This window comes from Athene cunicularia (genome assembly GCF_003259725.1).
Source record: "Athene cunicularia isolate RWA chromosome 1 unlocalized genomic scaffold, athCun1 chr1_part1, whole genome shotgun sequence".
NCBI classification, from domain to species: Eukaryota; Metazoa; Chordata; class Aves; order Strigiformes; family Strigidae; genus Athene; species Athene cunicularia.
In genome coordinates, this window is record NW_020799091.1 from 97,332,449 (window position 1) to 97,354,130 (window position 21,682).

Genomic DNA, 21,682 nt, shown 5'->3' on the forward strand with positions numbered 1-21,682 from the left:
TTTGTCTTTTATGCATGTTTGTCTTTTATTTAGGAATCACTAATCCTGAAGAATGCTATTATAGTACAGAGTTGAAATTACAAACATGGTAAGTCTGCAGTTATTTGCACAATGCTAAGACTTATAAAATATATCTGTTTGAAATTCAGGTGATTTGTATAGAAGCTGGTAAGTTTTAGGAGAAGTTAAAGAAAAGAGAAGTAGAAGCAGGCTCTAACCTCAGGAAATGGCTTATATGCAAACTGACTGTACACTGACATGCAATATTAGCTTTCTCTTAAATTTACTTTTAGAACATAGTTCCAAAAGCAGTTTAAAATACTTACTTGAGAAGTTATTGGATAAATGGTACAGTTGCTACTTTCACCAAGTCAAAAATATTCTTCCTTTATTTACAAAATCTCTTTAATCCTTCACATTGAAAACAAGTAAAAGAATACAGTTAACTATGATAAATTACCACTAAACTGTACTTTTTTGTTTCCCCCACAGGAACTGAAGAATCCTGCTTTTTAACACCAACTCAGAAGCTTGGATTATTGAAGAGCACTCCACAAGTGCAGGAAGAAAACCCAAAATGTAGTTTCAAAACTGGGGAAAAAAGAAGAGAATTTCAGTAAAGTTTTCCCTTTTTTTTGCTATTTATTCACCACGAGCCAACTGTCTGACCTGTGGCTTAACTTTCCATGTTTTCAAGGAAGTCACATTCGACACTTTCTTCAAGCTGTTGCAAGATCTTTATGCCATTACTGCCAACATAGTCCACAGAGAGAGATGCAGAAGTATGTGAATTCTGGGATTCACTCCTGCTTGTTGTAAATGCACAACAGAGAGTCTTGAAGAAGGGCATAAGCTGGGTGATGCTAGATATAGAGTGGAAGTTCAAAAGAGGAAATTTGTGCTTCTTGGAAATTCCGTCCGTGTTGTTTGTTTCCTGTAAACAAACAAACAGGGATTTACTGAAGGTTTTGAATGAAGAAACAATGTTGTTATGGCTTGTCTGAACCCTGTACTTATGCACTTTTTTCATACTAGGAGATCCACAGCCTACAACTGTATCACAATATAAATGGTAGAGATGGTATACCGAGTTACTTCTATATTTGGATACAAGGTTCCATTAAATCAAAGTCTCACAAGTTCAGAAGACTGCAAATTTGAACTAGCCTTCAGAATTAGGTATCAAACAACAACAGAATACAAAGATATCTCTGATAAACACTAATGCTCCTATTTCCTTTTCTGGAAGAATTAATATGAAACCTTAATGGTAATTTAAAGCACTATTATGGTAAACTTTTTTGACAAAGTACATCATGCTCTTTTTTATAAATACTGGTCCTGTCTGAGATAAATTGTTTTCACAGGATGGTTGAGGGCAGATTTAAGGGAACAACAGGAAAACTGCCGGTTGTTCCCTCACACCCAAAAGCAATCTGACACCTTCAAGACATGTATGTGAAAGCAGGCAGATAATTTCTAAAAGCCTCGTGAATTTTATTAGAATATCTGAAAACCTCCTGTCTAACTTACTTTTCTGAACAAGTGACAAGATATTAGGTTAATGGATTTAAAAAAAAAATAAAATTAAATGAAGCATGCTTTTTTACCCCGTATTTCATCTTCAGCAGATCCATGATTCTTATAATGTGTGGTTTGCATTCCTGGTGATTTTCTACCAGATGAGAGGTCACAGTAGATGACTCTGTGTCCACCTCTGGGACAAACGCCCATTTGTACCTGAAACAAATGGATTACTTAATAAGAAGACAGGCAATAAAAATCCTTGTTTGGATCATACATAGTTTAGTAGAGCACTGGTTTGTTTACAGAAAGAGCTGTCATAACTACAATTTTATGCTACTACTAGAGCCAAACTTAATGAACAAGGAGGTTACTATCATGTCAGTATTTAAATGCAACTGGCTCAAAAATAATCCCGAGTGTGTGCAAAAGGAAAACAAAGAACAGTCTCTGTCTTCATTTTCTCCAAGTTTTTCCAGGTTAGAGAACCTCCTAATAAGGATGGTGAAATCCTCCTACGCTGACAAATGCCCCAAATTACGTTTGTCTTAAGTATCAGCATTTGCACTTCTGATGGCAAAATTAAGTCTAGAAGAAAATCGACGTGGAATTACTTTAAAGGATAAGAATGGTAACAACCTGGAGAACAGGTAAGTAATTAGAGGACTTACATTTGAAACAACTGCATCCTGTCAGGTGGAAATGAAAGTGCTGTGTCCAAAAATTTACAAGCTGATAAATACAAGGACAACTCATTCTGCTGTATGTCAGATCCACTGCCATCACCTGAGACTTTCTGTTTGCTTATTTTGCTGTTGCTCCTGTGTTAGTTACAATTAAGAAACATACCATTAAAACATAAAACCACTAAATGTTTTTCATTCTCCAAAAGAGAAATGGACACATTTGCACAAATGAGCACTTGAACTTATGCACAACAAAACCTATTTTTATTCTGCATGAGTACTATGATTAATATAAAAGGCTGTTAGAAGAAAAAGTAATCTAAATTTTTTTTTTAATGGCAACATGTTAAAATATTCAAATGCTGACTTAGCACCTCTTCTATTTTTGTATGCAATTAATAAATGATACTTATATTTTTTAACATATTGCTATTTTAGCTATCCCACTGTCTCTTCGCTATCCCAGAGAATTAATTAATTAAGTGAATAAAAAATTGCAGATAGCGAACAAGCACAATCATTAACAGGTTTCCCAAGTTTTCTATCAGACAAATGCTAATTCTTACTTTGATGGTTCATCTTCTTCAGTTAAATCTTCTTCCAGCTGTAGAAATGTCTGAATCTTTAAAGAAATAAATTATTTATGGGATGCTGAAATGTTCATACAACTCAATCACAAAAAAGATATGCTCCACGTAGTATAAGGAACTTAATACGTAAGGACTCTTTATTTACACTTATGACTTGCCACAAATTAACAAATCATGCAATAGATTACAGTAACAACAAGAACAAAATTAATCAAGGTAATTCTTAATGACAATGTTAATTGTTTTCCCAAATTATAAGCCTACTGCGAAACTACGCAAAAATTTCCTTTTTCAAACAAGGGGTGTATTTGGGAGGAAGAAAAAGGTGAAAAAGGACAAAACACAAACTAATTTGTTTCAAATAACTACTTATTCCTTACCAATTCAGTTACCATGATTGGCCACAATGAGGTTAGATGCTGAGGAGAAATCCTTAACAAAAGAACCCTGAAGAAGAGAAACATCTGTGCAGCAACTATAGAAGTCTGCCCAACACGGAGGTTCTCAGTCAATCGTTCTGAAATAAACATTACAAAGGTAAAAAACCTGACCAAACAAAAAAGAGTAGTATTTTCCTAGACATGTGTTGTTTCAGAAAATAAAATTGTAGAAGGTGGCAAAACAAAATTTGTGCTTTATCACCAGTTTTGGGTTGAGTCCCTTGCACTCTATTAACAAAACTATGATTCAGAAAAAGTCTGTAGACATGGTGATTTTAAATTGGGCAAAATTTTGTCAAAACTGACAGGTAAGGAGAACAACAACAGTCCAAGAGTGTCTGGAAGACTGCTATAAAATAATCATGTTTCCAGTTATATTTCCAGACCAAAGGCTTTGAAACCCAGATTCCTGTGTCCCTCTTAATGAGATTATTTATTTGTTAGAATTCAGAGATTCACAGCATCATAAATTTTGTTAAAAACTTTTAAAAAATTGAAGTATGTATTGGAAAACAGGTGACATTCCTTTCTTACACAATTTATATATGTGTTACAGCTGAAAAAAAATAGGTGAAATTAAAAATCTTACCTTGTATTAAGGGAAGATAGAGATGATACTGATCAATCTCTCCACTAAAGACAGCAAAAGCTTGCCGCTTTAACAACATTGCTTTTTGCTCAAAACTTGGGTAGAGTTTTAAGGCGCTGCTCTGCATATCTGTAACAGAGATAAGAATTACCTACCCTATAAAGACTTCTTGTGTTTTGGGCTGAAAATAATTCCCATGTCCAGAAATATTTTGAAAAGAAAAACTCTCTTTAGGCCTACTAATTGGAATAATAAATTGGTGTTGATCCAGATCTGCTCACACTAGCAGAAAAATTACATATGAGACAAGCACTGCAGCTCCAATGATGTCACAATTCGGCAACTTAAAATCATAGCAAAATGTGAATGCAGGAGTTCTAGAATTAGCATTTCTAGAACAAAAATACTTATGGGGTGTTTTAGATGTGTCCAAAATACAGAATTAACTTAGCACAGCTTTTAGCTGTGAATAAAGTTGGCAACATACTCCATTATGCAAATACATTGTCTGCATTTTATTGATACTTTAGTATATTAAAAATGTACCCAATAGCTCAAATGCAAATAATTTCAAATGAATGTAGAAATAAGTTATCAGAAGCTGATACTTACTCATCAAATCTTTAAACATAGTTTTCTCATGTGTTAGAAGATGATCAATAATGGATCTCCAGCTGAATAAGATATAGAAGGAATTAGGTAACCAGAGAAAGGTTTGGTATAGATTCACCTCAGAAAATATTTTGGTCAAATATTTCGTACAAGGAAACAGTTTCCAAATGGTATTCAGTATACATTGGCATTCAGTATGACATTCAGTATGACATTCAAGGGCATTCAATATGATATTCAATATCTGGTTTAACTCACACTGCATTCTAGGTCCTCCAGCTCTACTGTATGCAGCTCCCTAATCACTAAGGGGAGTATCAGCATGAGACAAGTTTATTCTTCTGCAGTATAATGAAAACATCAGTGCTTTTACTAGTTTTTACTGCATTTACTAGTTAGTTGTTGAGACCCATTTTTATCATTATTACATTCTGTAAGTGCTAAACAGAATTTTCTTTCCAATATTAGCCATTCTCCCTTAAAGCCTTTCTTTGCAAATTTAGAATAGAATCTTGGAGTGCTGCAATCTCATGTCTTACTGAGTGCATGAAGTGTCCATCTGGAAGAAAGCTGGATCCATATACAACTCAACAACTTCCTTTTTCCATGCTCGCTTGGTATAGGCATATCCACTCAATGAGCTGAGCAACTGAGCACCAGCACGAAAACTCGGAATGTTGTAGGCACTGGGGGAAGAGAACAATAGTGATAAATATATATTTTTTTTTAAAGTGAAGTTTATGTAACCAGAAAATTAACTCCGGGATTCCCCAGAACTTCTAACCAAATTCTCTCAGTAATAGGCTATGTCTACATTAGCTCGTAACTTGGAGCAGCAGCAGACGAGTAGATCAAAAGAGTTTGTGCAGAAACTCCTCACATTTTCAGTATACCTGGTTTGGAGAGATATTTTCAGATTAGATGTACCACAGTATTGCCTGTCTCCACTACAGATGTAGTTAAAAATTTCCCCAAAATAAAGTTTCCAATAAGCTTTGAATTCTCATCAGCAGCCCCCTTTGGAAGGTACCACACTAGACTTCATGTGTCATTCAGATAACATGCATCAGTTCTCATGTCATCTTCTGTATAAAAATCTCACAAATAAGCCTTTTTCTCCTTGTGCTGCCCTATGCATCATCCCACCACAAATCTGGACACAATGCTCTGCAAGGCACAGTAGGAAAGGAGCACAGGGCTCAAGTCAAAACTGGTAGGAGCAAGGTGAAGAGACTGCATGAACTGTTGCTTGTCCTCTGGCACCTCAGTTTCACTGAAGACAGATGCCAAGCAGCATCCTGCTACAAATCCTTGCTACAGTAACTGCTTTGCCCATGGCTGAAAAAAGGTTTCAGATTGGTGAGGTGGTGCTCAAACTGGCAGGAATGTGACTTTTGGTTGAGAAGGGATGCTGTCAAGGTCCTCTGTTGTGAGGTGGCACCACACCTTCACAGAAGGCTTCAGCAGCCTCTGTGTTTTCAAGGGGGAGGCTATATTGATTTTTTGCACAGCCCTGCAACCAAGCTCCTGCCAAGCTGGGGAGGACAGGGGCATGAAGACAGTATTGGAGGTTATAGTCCAACTGCTGAGGAGCACATATGAGTAACATGAAAATCATCCAGCACATCTTTGGTCCTGATGAAGGCTTCACATTCTTAACCAGTAACCATCTCACTATGGTTATGGCTATACAGCTCACATGGACTGCTGGCCTTGCCAGGCTGACACTGAAGAATCATCAAGGGACATCTGTAGGCATCTCAGCAACTTCATGAGGACTCTGACGCTTATGTCTTTTCAACCATCTGTCAGAATGAAGGGAATGGTAGTATAATCCTTTCAAGGAAAAAAAAAAAAAAAAAGCCAGCTGACTCCTGGCATTCAGATCTCCATTTGCATTGCAGAAGTCGTCATTTATCCCCGTGCCAGGTCACATCCTGACAGCAGTGGTGCCCATGCCAATTTTAACTGTGCATTTCCACACACAGGGCAGAGATGGAATGAATGTTTGGCTTGCAGCTGCTGGCTTGCAGCAGGCCCAGCACAGCAGGGTGATGACAGCATTCCAGAAACGTTTTCAGTGGTGTCTGTATGCAGGCTTTTCCGTATCTTCTGCAAATGGTGAGGATATCAGATACATGTGCACGATGGTATATACACTCAGTAGATCAAGAATCTGACTGACTTGGTTAGGGTTGAAGTGGGCAGAAGACATTGCAGTAGATACAATGAAAAATGCACAAATATAATGAATAGAAAAGAGTGGCTTCCCAAAATTTCTCTGCATCATTTTTAATCCGTCCTCCTTGAGAGGGAGCATGGAAATGTCTTCAACCCCTGCTGCACCCTGAGGCTTGCTGGCTTTACTTGCTCAGTTCCCAGCGACACACTACCCATCATCCCATTTAGGCATGCTTGATTACTCTGGTTTATATCTTCCCTGACTCTCTATACCTTTTTTTCCCTCTTTGCTGCATATCAGCTCACGGTTTTGACTGTGACCTAATAATGCTTGAGACAATCCTCCTTCCCTCCCTGACCCCCGTGAGCTGTGGATGATGCTCTCCCACACCTCTGTATAGATTGGTCTGCTCAGAAAAATGTAGTAGCCAAAAGGAGGCAGCCAGCAGGAACAGCTACAACTCAGATAAGCAGAACTGGGGGCAAGCAGGAAAAGGAAGGAGAGGGTTGTTTCCTGCCACTTAGCAGAGAACTGCTAGAAAAAGGAGGATTTGCCTTCTAAGAGATCTGTGAATAGCACTGGGAGAAACCAGGGGGAGGGATGCATGAGGAAGGCTGAGGAAGCAGGACCAGCTGATAAGATAGAAGGAAACCCACACAGAAAGGAAACATTCTCCTCTCCCTCCTCCTGTTCCTGTGGGAAAGGGGTTATACTGTTCAGCTGACAGAGGATATCATCTATCTCTCTCATACCTATGCTTTTGGCTGAAAAAATAGGCAGTGTAGGGAGTTACTGCACTCTTTCTACTTCATGATGGCTCCTGTCACCTGTTCAGTGTTCTGCTGCCCCATCCCTCAGCCTCTTTCCATTACCTAACATACACAGAAAGGGGAGCTTTAAGTTAAGGCCAAAAACCTAGATGGGAGAAACACCTATAGCTAAACATCTGTTTCTAGCTGTCACAAAGCTCAAACAACAACAGATTTCAGTTCCTGGGGGAAATACAGCTCATACCTTATTAGAATGGAAAAAGAGGAGAGGATAAACACAACTATGTATGTTCCCATGTGGGCCAACAGGGTCCATAAAGACACATAATTAACAGAATTTGGCCCACAAGGCCAAACTAGCACAATGCTGGTGGGAAAGGAGAGGGCAGGAAAGGGCTTTATAGTCTCCATGCCTCTTACTAGATCTCACCCAACCTGACTTGCACACATGGAAAATGGGGGCTCTGCTGTCCACCCAGCCATCAGCCATGCAGCAGGCAGAGCTGCTTCTCCCAGCAAGTGCCCAGTAACCACCACCACCAGGGAAGATAGTTCAGTGGTCCTCCTGCTGGGGCTGTCCTTCTCCCATCTCTTCAGAGCCTCCTGCTCCCAGGCTTTTGCCAGTTGGGTATCATGTGAGCCATGTCAGTCATGCTCAGCATCCTGCAGATGCCTTTCCACTACAGCCTTCATCATGTTCCTCTCTCTGAAGTGCTCTCTTGGTCTCTGGGTGCTAAAAGGTAGCCCCGTGGGGTGCATACTGCCTCCTGCCCACAGCAGCATGGGAACAAGGTGGAGTGACATCTGCTGCAACTTCCTCCTCGCAGGACTCTGTGGAGGAGAGAACAACAAACCCATCAGTGCCTTTTAGGATACACGATAGTTTCTTGCCTGTGGCCTTTCTCCTCCTAGCTTCTGGTTTTCTTCAAGGAGCCAAGGTTAAAGCTTTTGAGCACAGAGAGGACCTCCTGTCAGTGTGTGTTCTCAATGTGCTCCATGCCATGCTCCTGCCTGCCCAGACCAAGGAATAACCTAGGGCTGTGTGCTTGAGGAGACACACGCAACAGTGTGGGCTGTCCCTCCACCTGCAGTCAATACTCAGAATGCCCCAACACAGAAGTTTGCTGGATAAGGTTAGGACATGCCAGGGATTCAGAGCTCTGTGAGCGGCAATGACATGTCAGCAGATGTGACAGTGTCCCTTTTACTCCTAAAACCATAGGAGATGCACGGCCTCAGCTGAGTGCCTACAGGAGGCTGTCTGCCACAACCAGGGACAAGGGCACAGTACCACACTTTGTGTCCTGTGGAGTCAAAGCCTCGCAGGTGAGACTGCATTATTGATGCCCACTGCCAGTGCCTGGGCAACAGTGGGACAGACAGTGATATTTCTGGCTTATTTGTATGCAAGGCAAATTGAGTGTCACCACAAAACTCCATGGATCCTCAGTTAAGAGACTGCTTTATGCTCTGAATAAACGCTGCCAACACCAGACCATCAGCCTGCCCTGCCTGGTGGGGATAAGACCCTGGCAGCATGCTCTTATCGCAGAAGCCTGGAGGGGGCTGCATTATCCCCAGTTGCTGTGCACACAGCTGACCCCTGGCCTGGCCCGAGGCAGGCCCATGGGCAGAACCCATGGTTTCTGACACAGGTGACTGATACATGCAAGATTTGTATCACATCTCATGGTCCCAGGGCAACTTCTTCTAAAGACAAAGCAACCTTTGTGGTCAAAGCAATGATCCATAGAGCTATGCTACTGCTCTGAACAAAATACCTTAATTTCCACCAAAAATGAAAGCATTAATTAATTCACTCACAAAGTCACCATTAAAATGAACATCTGTACACATACCTGGGTTTTAACCAACAGCTCTCCTGAAGCCAGCTGTGGTGTGGAAAGGAGTTTGTGGATGAAAACGGTCCATGGATGTGCCCCTGTCCAGATTGTCCTGTAGGGTTCAGGGACAGTATGCACCCCTCTACATACTACTGCATGGTGATCCTCAGACTTGAGTTGAAATGGACTGCAGGCTTGGTGGTGAGCAGGTACTTAAAGATTTCTTCCAGCTTTCTGCAATGGATACATGTCTACTGAGAGGTTCCTTATCTCCGATTGCTGTTCTGGTCTTCGTCCAGACTACCAACAAACTTTTGGTCACGTCACAGAAAAGACTCAGCAGTGGCACTGTTTCCTTGTCACCCTTCTTCCCCAACAGGCAGAAAAGGTTGGCAGAATTGGCAGAAATTGAAAAGCAATGACAGTAAAGGACAGTAAAAGCAATAGCATTCAGCAGTGGAGAAAGGCAACAGGGCAGTTAAAGTAGCAAGGGATGATGTGTCAGAAGAAACCCAGAAGGGTAAGGAAGAAGCAGCAGAAAGACTGGTATCAGTTGCAGTGAACAGCTAAGAGCCCGCAGTAGACAGAAGCAGTAGGGCAGGATAACTTGGCTCACAAGAACAGCTTTAGGATGTCCCAAGTCTGATAGGCTTCTGCTGGCACGTCTGGTATGTATGAGCAAGATCTCCTCACAGCAGTGCAGTCAGGAATTAGCGAGCCTTGATGGGTCACTTTTGTATAGGAGCTTCTATTAGCTTCCTCCAAAAGGAATTTAGTTCATGCACTAAAACCACCTGGCGTACCGAACCAGCTTTTAATAAATGGAGACAAATCAAGAGATTCACTTCAAAACTACACTACTGCTCTAATCAAATTGCTAATGTTAACATAGTCACCAAGTATTATCCTGAATTCTGATCATCTATTGCAGGAAAAAGAATGCTCAGGAAAAACACTCTAAAAGCACAAAACCACAATTTAATGCAGAACATGGCAATGTCTCTAATGCTGCAAACATGTGGTATGGCAGGGTTGACAGACTACTCTTAGATGTCTACGACAAGAAGGGATTTAGTATTATTAGCATAAACTTATTGAATATGTAAGATAATCCTCCCAAAAGGGAAGTTTTGTATTACCCTACTACGGAGAACGGCTCATCATTCAAGCTGTAAGTTCACCAGAAAACTAAGGCACAGAGAATTTAGAACAGCTGACAGGCTCAGCGACTCTTCAGCTAGCAATTCGGTGAAATAATTGTTACAAAATCCTACCGGCCTAAATATCAATTAGTTATGCTCATTACCTGTGCTCTTCCAGTTGGGAGGCCTGTGTGTGTGAACAGCAGGAAGAGAGTGGTGAAACATATTCCCAGAGCTTTATTTTAACTAACTGTGCCTCACTCCTTAGGTCTTCCACAGTGAGTGGAGAGAGAAGCTCTTCTGTTGTATGATTCAAGACAGCAGCGTCTGAGCACAGGAGCTTTACAGGGCTAAGGTTTGTAAAGGAAGTTGGCCTTCCTTGAGAAAATTTTCACTTGTTAATGAGAATAAAATGAGACTTTTTTTCCTAAGGCAAAAGATCAACTATATGGTACAGGAAGGGGAGAACATGCTTCTCTGTCCTATACAGTTAGCAACTAAATTAGAAAATTATTTATGTGAGATTTTATATCTCAGGTGTCCAACTCTTACAATTCCCCATGGCTATTAAGCACTCCTGAGAAGAAGAAGAAAAAAAAGTCTTACAGTGTGGTCAAAAAAATCAGATGTAAGAAAAAGCACATGTGCAGAGAGAGAAGTCACCTGTGATTGCGTAGATAAGGAAACACATAATAAAGCAAACGTGAAATCAATGGCACAGCTTTCTCCTTCTCGTCGCTCCGGTAAACCATGTCCAAAAGAGAAGCAAGAACCTTAAAAATGAAAAGAATGTCTCTTTAAACCTTCAGTTGCTATTTCTGACAAAAAGGGAAAGCATGCCATACCTCTGGCTAGAATGTGTGTGCATATGGGATGTCACAATAAAGATATAAGCTCCCATTTAATCTACCAGGCAAGCCTATGTATTACTCTGCTCAATAATACCAACAAATACCACCCCACTGATGAAAGCAGCAACTACAAAACTGTTCCTACTTACTTCTGCAAGGAGAGAAAGAGCTTGGACACTGTATATTGAAGGAGCAGAGGCAGAAACCATTGAAGATGGTGCCACTGAGGTATCTAAAAGAGGCAAAATCATTTAGTTTTCCTTTCAGACAAGATATGTTTAAATTTTGCTGTTTGATACTTTTCTTTCCAAACAGAACTGTTATTTGCATATTGGTATTACAGTGAAATGCTTCTGGGCATGTTACCACAATGATATAACTCATGCCCCATGCTGTTCTGTCACATGTATTGCATGCACCTGCAATATGTTTTCCTCTGTATTATACACAACCTGCTTAGATTGACACTGAAGGATAATGCATACTTTTGGTTTTACTTTTTGTCTGTATTACTCCCTTCTTATGCAAACCACACACTACCAAACACCTTGTAATCTTCACTGACTTAAGCAGAAGAAAAAAAGTGGTGGAAAGTCAGACAAAACCACATTACCATTCACATCTTCAATGCTGAAGTCATCTGGTAAAATCTGAGGCTGAGCTTTCACTTCTAAGTTCCGGCTCAGCCAGCTAGTCTGTTCCAGAGAAGAACCTGCAATAGTCCCTACAGCCTCCAAGATTTTTTGAGTCACCTCCTATAACATAAAAAGACAATGTGGTGTCACTTGAAAGCTATCATCACTCGGTCAATACAGTGAAGTCCTTTTTATATGGAACATGTCAGGAGGATCACAAGTAGGCACTTCTATCTCTTAGAAACATAAATACTTCTCTGATTTAACTATCTGTGCTCTCAAGATAACCAACTACTGCTCACTTCAAATAAGAACAGACAAGAGAATGAGAAGGAAAAACTTTAAATTAGCTTATCATGGAGGTTTTAGTCATGATTTCCCATGTAAGCCCTTACCGCTAACACAGTATCAACTGGGCATCAGTCCTGCCACACATTAGCTGTCATCTGTCAAAGACATGATCAGCCAGTCACCCTAAGGAAACCAAACCTCAAGTATCCAAAGCAAAGCAGAAGTTACTTGTGAAGAGGCGGTAAGATGATAAGATGGCAAAACTGTCTTTTAATTAATATTATAATTTTGCTGGCCAGTCTCTGAAGCAGAAGTGGAAATTTAATTTCTCTGTTGGCACACTAAAGTAACCATAACACTGTCTCACCTCATAGGTAGCAATTACATTGGCTCAGAGCCAAAACCACCCATGTGGGTAGTGCTTAGGCATAGGAAGAGTCCTGCTCTACGCCACTCCTTCTTTACCTAAAAGGTGAGCTGACAGTAATTTACATTGCCAAATGCAGCTATAAGCTTCAAGGGTAATTAACCTACTAATTTTCCTAGATAGCTTTGAGATTTCAATACTTACACATATGATATGAACTCATGACATCACACTTGTGTTATGATTTAAATTCTGAGAAAAATCATAAAATTACCCAAGGAAAACAGCTTTGAAAAAGCCATAGTTACCACTGTGATTTCATGCATTTTTGACAAAAGTTTGTTAGAGACATTCTGTGCATCATGTCTCTCATATCTGAGTCTCCCATATTTACCAGCGTGGATGCACATTTATACATTCTAAAAGCACATGTAAATTCAGATACAAAGTACAGATCAGGCCATCTCCACTTTTACTTAAATGTACAGTGCCATATTTATGAACTAAAAGGAATACATGTATACACTGTACCTGCAAGTCTTTTTGGTCTTTTTTGTTTTCTATAGTAGGTGTCCTAGTCACAAAGTCATTCAGAGTACTGTGGAAAAATGAATTCACTCCAAGTTAGTAATTGGACAGGTCTACTCAATGACTATAAACCTCTTTCTTTCTTTCTTATGCAGTACCTGAGAAGGAGAAAGTGTCCAGGAGGAGCCAAGTTCAACTGCACAGACTCTTTGAGAAGTCCTAATAAGGACTGGAAGTTCTCCTGCAAGGCTGAGACAGGCAGTCTGCCAAAAAAAAAAAAAACCCAAACCGCACCCAAGTCTGAAGTTAGAGTTAAGGAAAAAAACAAAAAAACCCATATGTGGGTAACTTAGTGGCCTAAAAGCTTCCATCAAGATCAGTTCTTTAGAACCTGCCCCGTCCTAACTGATCCAACAACATGGTATAAATATCCGGCAGCACAAGGAATGTTCATACAGCAGTAAATGCCAGCAGCACATGCAGCATGCCAGCCAGCACTGTAAGAGTGCTGGGTCTTAAGGGGTTGTAAAGGAATAGTTTAGTTAACCACTCCACTGTATGCCAGCTTACTTTATCTCCATAGCTTATCATATACAGTATATTGTACAGTCTCATATAAGGCTTCCATATGAGAAAAGCCAAGTATGTGAAGAAGAGTTTTGATCAAAGGAATATTTCCAATCAGCTGCCTGACCACTACCTGTCCAGCACAGACTGCAGCCATAGCAGTTTTGTTAATTTAAAAGTTTTCTATCCATTCATCTGCAGCACAGAACTGATACAAAGAAAGATCATAAGAAATTATGAAGTATCTTGCTCATGAGATGTCTGAAGTATGTTGCTCTGTTAGTATAAAATAAGGCTTTCAGACTGGCATTATCAACAGATCAATGGAACATAATGTCATAGCCCAGTTATTTTGTGTCTTTCTGTTACTTAACAATGAAGTGGCAACAACCATTTCCTACATAAAGGTGTTCTGTGACATTGTGACATGAAGATAAAAGTAAAGCAGAAATAGTAATGCTGGCTGTTATCTTAACTAGAGTCAAACAGAAAATTCTTTTTTATAATGACTGAATTACCTTTGAATGAAAGCATAACTGAACTGCAGCACTGGAATATCTACAAGAGAAGATTTCTGAAAAATAAAAGCAAAACACACATTATCTGCCATCAGAAAAAAAAGAAGGTCCAAGCTGTTGAACACTTGCGTTCAATGGTTAGCACACCCTTCTTAGAAGCCAATAGGTACTCCTGTACTCAACAGGTGACCAACTATGATAAAACTATCTATACAGCAGTATGAGTTCTAGTAGAGGACTTTCATTCAGAAGCAGGCACATTACTTTGGAATATCTACTACAGTTTATTCAGAGCTGTAGGAGCTCCTACAATGGCGTGCACGGTAGCAAAACTGGTTTCCTTGAAAGCCAGTTGGAAGATAGTAGACTCAATGTGAAGTATTTCTAACTGATCAGGTAAAGGGAGAGAGAAAAATACATCACTGTGTTGTATATCTGCAGCAGCTTTACAAAAATTGTCAGCATCTTTGGTAGTGGAGGACCTCACACCTTTTCATTACCAGCAACTTCTCTAGCAAAATATTCTGAAGAACCTACTTACGTTGATGGCTCAAAACACAGAAACCCACATTCTAAAAACATAACTTATTCAGGAGCAAAAGAGAATCACACTCTTTAAAAAACCCTCCAAACTTTCCTTCTAACAATATTTAGAAAACACATTGGAATAGATCCTGAATATAATATATTAAGAAAATTGAATTATCTTCATGGTTACCTCTTCGCCCTTGATTTGTGATGGTTTCTTGACTACCTCTTTGACTAGGTGTAATATAGTGTCAATTTTCAATGTGTTAAGTGCACATATTAAATCCACAAGAATAAGCTGGGATGCACTAGCCACTGGAAGAATCTGAAAAACCAAACCAAAACAAAAGACATGCCCCTCAGATCACTGTACCAGGCAAAACATGAAGTTGAAAAAACAGCTTTTTTGTGTGATTATTCAAGTATCTATATTTATACAAAACATCAAGTAGACAAGTTAAATCAAACATGCAACAATTTGCCATACACAGATCTTCTCCCAACACCTTCATGAAATCAGCTTCATCATGCTTAAATAAAAGAAGAAAAGAAAGAGGTGTTCTACTGAGAATAGATGCTTTGTTCCAGACAATAACCTTTCTCTGGAAATGGAGCTGATCCAAGTTTTTAAAAATATAATTGGCAAGTTGCAATCCTAAGATTACAATCCAGTATTGAATAAAAAATGGCTATTACTATAAGTCTTAAACTGCCCTTTTTATTTGATGACTTAATTAGGTTTAATTGTAGTCCTGATGCTTTGTGGAATTACATATAAATAAGCATTTCAGATTTTTCAGTGACTTGACATTGCCATATGTAAAAAAACCCAAAGAATCTATAAACAAGCCCAGAGTTTAGGACTGATCATACACATGTAATTGCCTTTACACTGGAAAACTAAGGGTGCCTTTATTTAGTTTCACCTTGATTTTACTTTGATTCCTATGAGGTTTCTTGCTATTCCATACTGCTGCAATTGCTGCCATCAACTGGATTCCAAGTTGTGCTGTCAATGGATTCATGAAGTCCAGTATTTTAGTTCTTAATGTCTACAGAGGGGAGAAAAGTTAACCGTCAATGCTAAACTTTGAGATAGCCTTTGCCTTCCATAGTCTGTAAACCATTCTTCCTTTTCCCAAGATGTTCAGAAAATACACAGCAACAAAATAATCTCTCTATATACTTGGCTGTCAGATTAGTTTTGATAATTTATTTATGAGTTAGTGTATCCTTCTTACAGATGGAAGGCACATTTGTTGGAAAACAGATTGCAAATTAGAAAAAAATAACTTCTTGTGTTATATTCTCTCTGCTCCTACAGATATTTTTCACTACTATGATTTACCAGTATCCACAGAAAAAGGGAAAAGTCTAGTATATTTATTTCTTCAGGTACAATGTTCTACTGCCTGTGGAAGGTGCAGACAATTCAGAGGCAGCTGGCTCTACAGCAGCTATTAACAGAAGCTCACAGAAAAAGCAAAACATGAAATAGATCAGGTAAGGGTGAAGGTGGGCAAAAGAACAGGAAAAAATCTACTTTTGTGGGTAGGTACTGTGCAAGTCTGTAGCTCATGAGAGTTCTTAAATTCTGTGTGGCCCAATATAATTCTGGGAATGGAAAACTATTCCTATGAACTCTATGTGAAATACTGCTGAGAGGGGATGATAAGGATGAGGAGATACACAGCAGTTTAAAAGAACTCCTACTTTGGTTGCTTTAAAGTAGACTGAAGAAGAGCCTTTAGTTGTTCCAAAAAAGTCTGTTGGTCTTTTTTGAGAGTCTTCCCTCTTTATAATGCTCCAAAGAAGGGACATGGTATTAATAATGCGAGGCAATTCTTCCAAAATGGCATTCCTAGCATTTCTCAGGTTTGCAGGTTCAGCTAAAGATGACTAGAAAACCAAAAAATATGAATATTAAAATACACTGTATTTTGCAACACAGAGTGACTGCTCTTATACAATAATTAGGAGAATTATAGTAAACTTGTGTAATGAAAACTTTAAAAATAATTCAACCATTCTATTTCTGAAATATAATGCTGCTATGAGAGTCTACTGAATTTGGTGTTTACTATTGTGGCACAGAGAGAATTGATTTGTCTAGGAAACTGTTAGGATAATATCCTCTTCTGATAAATGTTATAGGAATAAAAATTGTAGAGAGCACATTAGCAAGTTATCAGTGCAAAAGAAAATAGAAAACTTTGTTATTGACAGAACAACTGTAGACATGCTACACAGGACTAATATTTGCATAGCCAAGATCATCATGAACATTGCTTGAAATTAACTTTCCTGTCTTCAAATAGAGAAATTAAGTTCAGTCTCCCTCCATTTACACTTTTAGTTAGTTCACTTCTTCTGGTATGCTCTGAGGTTTCTCTAAGGTTATCTTCTCGTACAAGCACCACTTCACTACTTATAGTCACCTCTGAATGAAAAATGGATGCATGCTGGTGCTGAGGTGTCAAGTGAGTGGTAAGCATGAAGCACTTACCTTTCTGGTTTGGTTGGGGTGATCCAGAAGGCAGTAGTGACCAATGGTTGTCAGACCTTCCAAAAGGGTTAGTGGGTAATCAGGTGTAACATTTTCTCTTTTAGAAGTTAAGCTTTGGAGGAAGAAAAAAAAAAGAAAAAATGGTTAACGGGCCAAGTAGTATTTCCGTAATTAAAAATTCCAGTAGAAATCTGTTTCTATTCAGTGGCTAAAAGAATACTGGAACAACCAGACAGGAATATCAAATCAAAGAATTCAGACTACGCTTGGACAACCCTGTTTCCTTGTCTAGATCTTTTAGAGTATTATTCCCCACCAGTCCTTTCACTTACTGCCTGTTCTGAACAGTATCACTGTATTTTTCTTCTCCAGGGTCTCTCTCCCCAATTAGTCCTCCAAAATCCTCATTTTTTTCAAAACTGGGAACTTCATTTTACTTGGATGGCAGGCAGAGGGGAACAGGAAGTATCACAGCTGCTGGTCATTCTTGCAACCGCAGTGAGCCCTGCTGCAACAATACTGCCTCCACCGCACCTGGGCTCAAGGGACAGATGCCTGCATGTGCAGCAAGGTTTGAGGATCAGACTCTGGGAGCCAGAGTGCTAAAACAGTAAATCACTATGCACTACACTCTAAGAGGAACTTTAAAAAGTTTCAGCATAACAAATCCCACCTTGCAGACTTCTTACCTTGCATATGTTTTTGCAGGTGTCTTCACAGCTTCATTTTCATACTGCTTGACAAGCTCATCAAGGTTTTTACATATCTGTACAACAAACGGTGCCACAGTCCAGCCTAAAGACTTCCCAAAATAGGGCAGGGAACATGTGACTAAGCCTACCCAAGTGGGATGCATCCCATAGCCATACTCTGGTTGCAGACCTCTAACCACAGCAGAGACGAATAATCCCTGTGAAGTTATTGGGTGTGGATAGACATATTGCATTGCACCAATAGCCTGCTGGAAATTAAGAGCCTGCTGCCATTCCTTAGAGAGGTCTGGCTGATTCTCCTGCTCCTCATGAGTCTGTCCAAGATGGTGCTCCAAGACAATCAATACCTGCAAGAGCTTCAGCAACTCAATCTGGAGTGGGTGTTCACTCCATATTTGATCATGCCCAAAATTGATTAGGCTTTCTTCAAAGAGCTCTTCTTCAGGAACATTATTAACTCCATCTCCCATAAGCAGTTCATACCGTTTCTGACTTGTATACATAGATGCAGACAAAGAAAGAAGAACAAACTCCTGAATTTTGCATCGTCCTAGCAAATTGCGTATGAACTCTATGTTCTTATTCTCTGCTGCCTTTGCCATGGTAGCTAGCTGGGTCATCATTCTAATCAGGACTTCCACACTTTTTACCTGAACGTCTCTGTTGCCAAGCACATCTCTGTGTGTGACCTTCAAGTAGCATGGATAATATGAACGCAGAAAACTGAGACAGAGGTAAGTGAGCAATTCTATTAGAAGAGAATGGGGACACATGGTTGGGGACTGTGTCTGAAGCTTGCCATAAAAACTCTGCCCTACAAGAGCTTCTTGATGGCGAGCTAAGAGATTGTAAATGAGATTCAAATGTGCTGTGGAGCTGGTATCCATGCTGGTACTAGCTACAGCTTCAATAAATTCTTTAGGGTTTGTTTTAAGCACTGCCTCCAGAACAGAAAAAGCATACAATACCCTCTTAGAATCATAAGGCTGCAAATATAGCAGCATGTGTTTGAACAGAGACTCAATCATCTCTTGTTTTTCCTTCTGCTGCTTGAGCAACCTAGAATGGGTAATTTCCTGGAGCTCCAAGTCCACCTCTTCATCACTTGACAGAGACTCTGATGCTTGAGTCCTCTCAGAATCAGCACGCACAAGGTTGAGTGCTACACTGGATTTGGAGCTTTCAGGAAGGAACGCATTGAGACAACTCACATGGTTTGTGGTTTCTTTGCCATCAGTTGCAGCACTGTCATTGTCCTCATTGCTCAGTTCTTGCAGCTCTAAAGAAGGAGAAAAAGAGGATGTATTTTCACTGTCATGGCCTGTGCTGGTGTCTGCTGATTCTGTGTGCTCACTATTATCTTGGTCACCATCTGCTTCATGTGATGTTACTGGATTATAAGAGTCATCATTTTCAGACTGTTCTGTTTTTAACTCTGACTTCTCTGGATCTTTTTCGACTTCTGCCCAAATTGCTTCTCTATCCACAGTAGTAAACTGGCTCAATGGAAGGTTTTCCTCAGAATTGCTCTCAGAGATGCCAGACTCTTTCAAAGAGGTCTTTTTCTTGCAAAGCCAATCATGTATATCTTCTGAAAAAAAAAATAATTAAAAAGAGCTTACAAACATCTATTTCACACAACATCCTTTATACTGAATAAAACATTGTAAGAAAAAAAAGGTTAAAAAGTTATTCTGCTCTAGTCTACTATTAACTGTAAAAAGTGGAGCTAAAACCCCCTGGGCTAAGGCAAGAATTTTATCTTTTTTTCAAAGTGGTAGAGCAGTCCTAACCTACTGGAAGCACAAGAGAATAGGATCAAAACATAAAGCACATGCTGTTTCTCTTACGCTGTAACTCCCTGGATGTGACTTTTTTTTTTTAATGCTTCCTGAGCATAAAATGTTTGTTGAGATCAGGAGGGAAATGAGAAGGATAGCAACAGAGGATTTTTTTTTTTTAAGAGCTAATATTTTATTTGATCACATGCTGTGGAACAAGGAAGGAACAGATTAGATCTGTGTTTGTATAGCATCTAATAAACAGGTCCCTTTGGATGCTATAAATGTCTGCCATCTAACTATTTGCCAATCAAGACAAAAAAACAATTATGCAAGCCTACAGCTAGGTTAACAGTAATGAGACAGACAGGTGACACGGAAGTTTCTTAAACAAAACTACCAGACACTTCACCACCATCTTCCTGCTCTGCTCCAGGAAACAACCTTGGCTACTTGGGCCAAATGGTACAGAGTGCCTCATAGCCATACCACTCCCAGCAACCCCAAACCTGAACAGACTGCCAGCCAGTCTTCGCAGGACTCCACACTTGGAGCGAACCCTGGCTCCATGCCTGTCTCAGTCTTCCTCAGCTGCTCCCCACAAGTCTCTGTCACACTTGTCTGTTCCACATTTGACTCACAGATCACATGTGGTTCACAATGGTTCTCATTACAGGTCTTAAAATGGACATCTTGCAGCTGTCAAATTTAGCCTGTCAAGGTAAAGACACTCCACCACATTCCTAAATTTGGGTGGCTGGAGGTCATCTTCAATTCCAAACATCTCTCTTTGCTTCTACATCCTAGCTCTGGGATACCTCAAGATGTATGCCACAAGGGCTCGGCCCTTCTCTTGAATCAAGACGGATCTTTTTTGGAAAAACACATTTTAATTTTTAGAAGTTAGCAGAATTAGGGATTTTTTAGTATGGTGCAGCCTAAACAGTAAGATGTTCCTCACAATCTGTCTGATTATTTTAAGATGATGCTGAAGGAATCATTAACAAAAAAATATTCTGAATAAAGAAGCCTAGTACGAGGGTGCATGGTGTGCTGGGGCAAGACTGGGTGGAGAGTGTGAGATTTGCCTGTCCATCCTGCCTACTTGAACAGTTCCTGGACTGACATCATCACCAAACTGCTCCTGGATTTCATTTGGTTGCAGACCTAGTTTTGCTCGAGAAGGGATCCTGTGAACAGTGAACACACATGCGGTGTGGATCATCTGGGAATGGCAATGAGAAGAGTGGGACAAGATCCCAGAGCAAAGCAGGGAGCAATCCAAACTAACAATGTAGGTGCAGCCACTGTAATAGAAATTATCATTAAGCCTTCAACTAGCATGACTTACTCCTGAACTCTGTTTTAGGCATCACTAGAGGTACCTGAATGAGGAGGAATCTATGGAAGTGATACAAGACAACTTAGGGTAATAGGATACCATTGCACTTCAGAGACAAACTTCGGTAGGTGTTCAGGAGTATGCAATGCTGTTAGCACTTACAGTTTCAGTCCAAGAACAGTTTTACCTGCTGAATTTTTCTGTTTGATGTAGTGGATGGACGTGCGCTGTGTCTTTGGATGAAGCAACAGCAGCAAGACTGGTTCAAGAATCCGTGCAACATCATTAAGTGAAAGAGCACGGATCAGCCAGCCCTGTGCTGCAGCACCAATTGCACCATCTGAACAATTGAGACTGTCCAGTACCACAAACAGAGACCTGAGTGGAGAAATCAAAATAAAGTACAATTGAAATCCCTAAAAAAGTTAATGCAAACAACAAATAGTGGCAGGGTGGCACCAGACACGGTGAGTGTTTAAGTAAGCACCAGCCAATTGCTCATGTCTGTTAACAATAGCTTGATCATGCACATTTTCCTGAGTTGAGGTCAAGTACACATGCATTTGTAGAAGCAAGGCCATACATATACTCACACTCTAGAAGAGAAGCATATTTTAAAGTTCTTTCACATCTTTATTTAGAAAGACTCTTAATGCTTTTGTCTCATTTTATACAA

General features: G+C 39.8%; 1 protein-coding gene across 4 annotated transcripts in view; it reads right to left on the reverse strand.

The window, feature by feature from the left end:
- The window catches only part of DOP1B (DOP1 leucine zipper like protein B), a 48,698-nt gene continuing 27,016 nt past the window's right edge, over positions 1 to 21,682 (reverse strand). Inside the window, exons 17-36 of one of the 4 annotated variants that reach the window (XM_026857392.1) lie at positions 21,194 to 21,384; positions 17,860 to 19,474; positions 17,171 to 17,282; positions 16,378 to 16,563; positions 15,591 to 15,716; positions 14,855 to 14,989; positions 14,137 to 14,192; positions 13,210 to 13,314; positions 13,055 to 13,121; positions 11,844 to 11,985; positions 11,380 to 11,462; positions 11,043 to 11,152; positions 4,981 to 5,127; positions 4,442 to 4,503; positions 3,830 to 3,958; positions 3,181 to 3,317; positions 2,777 to 2,832; positions 2,196 to 2,345; positions 1,611 to 1,740; positions 1 to 934 (exon numbers count right to left, since the gene is read on the reverse strand). In XM_026857392.1, the coding sequence (XP_026713193.1) occupies positions 677 to 934; positions 1,611 to 1,740; positions 2,196 to 2,345; positions 2,777 to 2,832; positions 3,181 to 3,317; positions 3,830 to 3,958; positions 4,442 to 4,503; positions 4,981 to 5,127; positions 11,043 to 11,152; positions 11,380 to 11,462; positions 11,844 to 11,985; positions 13,055 to 13,121; positions 13,210 to 13,314; positions 14,137 to 14,192; positions 14,855 to 14,989; positions 15,591 to 15,716; positions 16,378 to 16,563; positions 17,171 to 17,282; positions 17,860 to 19,474; positions 21,194 to 21,384 (3,997 nt within the window). In that variant the 3' untranslated portion in view covers positions 1 to 676. Of the gene's footprint in view, positions 935 to 1,610; positions 1,741 to 2,195; positions 2,346 to 2,776; positions 2,833 to 3,180; positions 3,318 to 3,829; positions 3,959 to 4,441; positions 4,504 to 4,980; positions 5,128 to 7,071; positions 10,957 to 11,042; positions 11,153 to 11,379; positions 11,463 to 11,843; positions 11,986 to 13,054; positions 13,122 to 13,209; positions 13,315 to 14,136; positions 14,193 to 14,854; positions 14,990 to 15,590; positions 15,717 to 16,377; positions 16,564 to 17,170; positions 17,283 to 17,859; positions 19,475 to 21,193; positions 21,385 to 21,682 lie in introns of those variants that run through there. The other 3 variants (XM_026857401.1, XR_003399287.1, XM_026857415.1) reach the window with 3 other exon arrangements.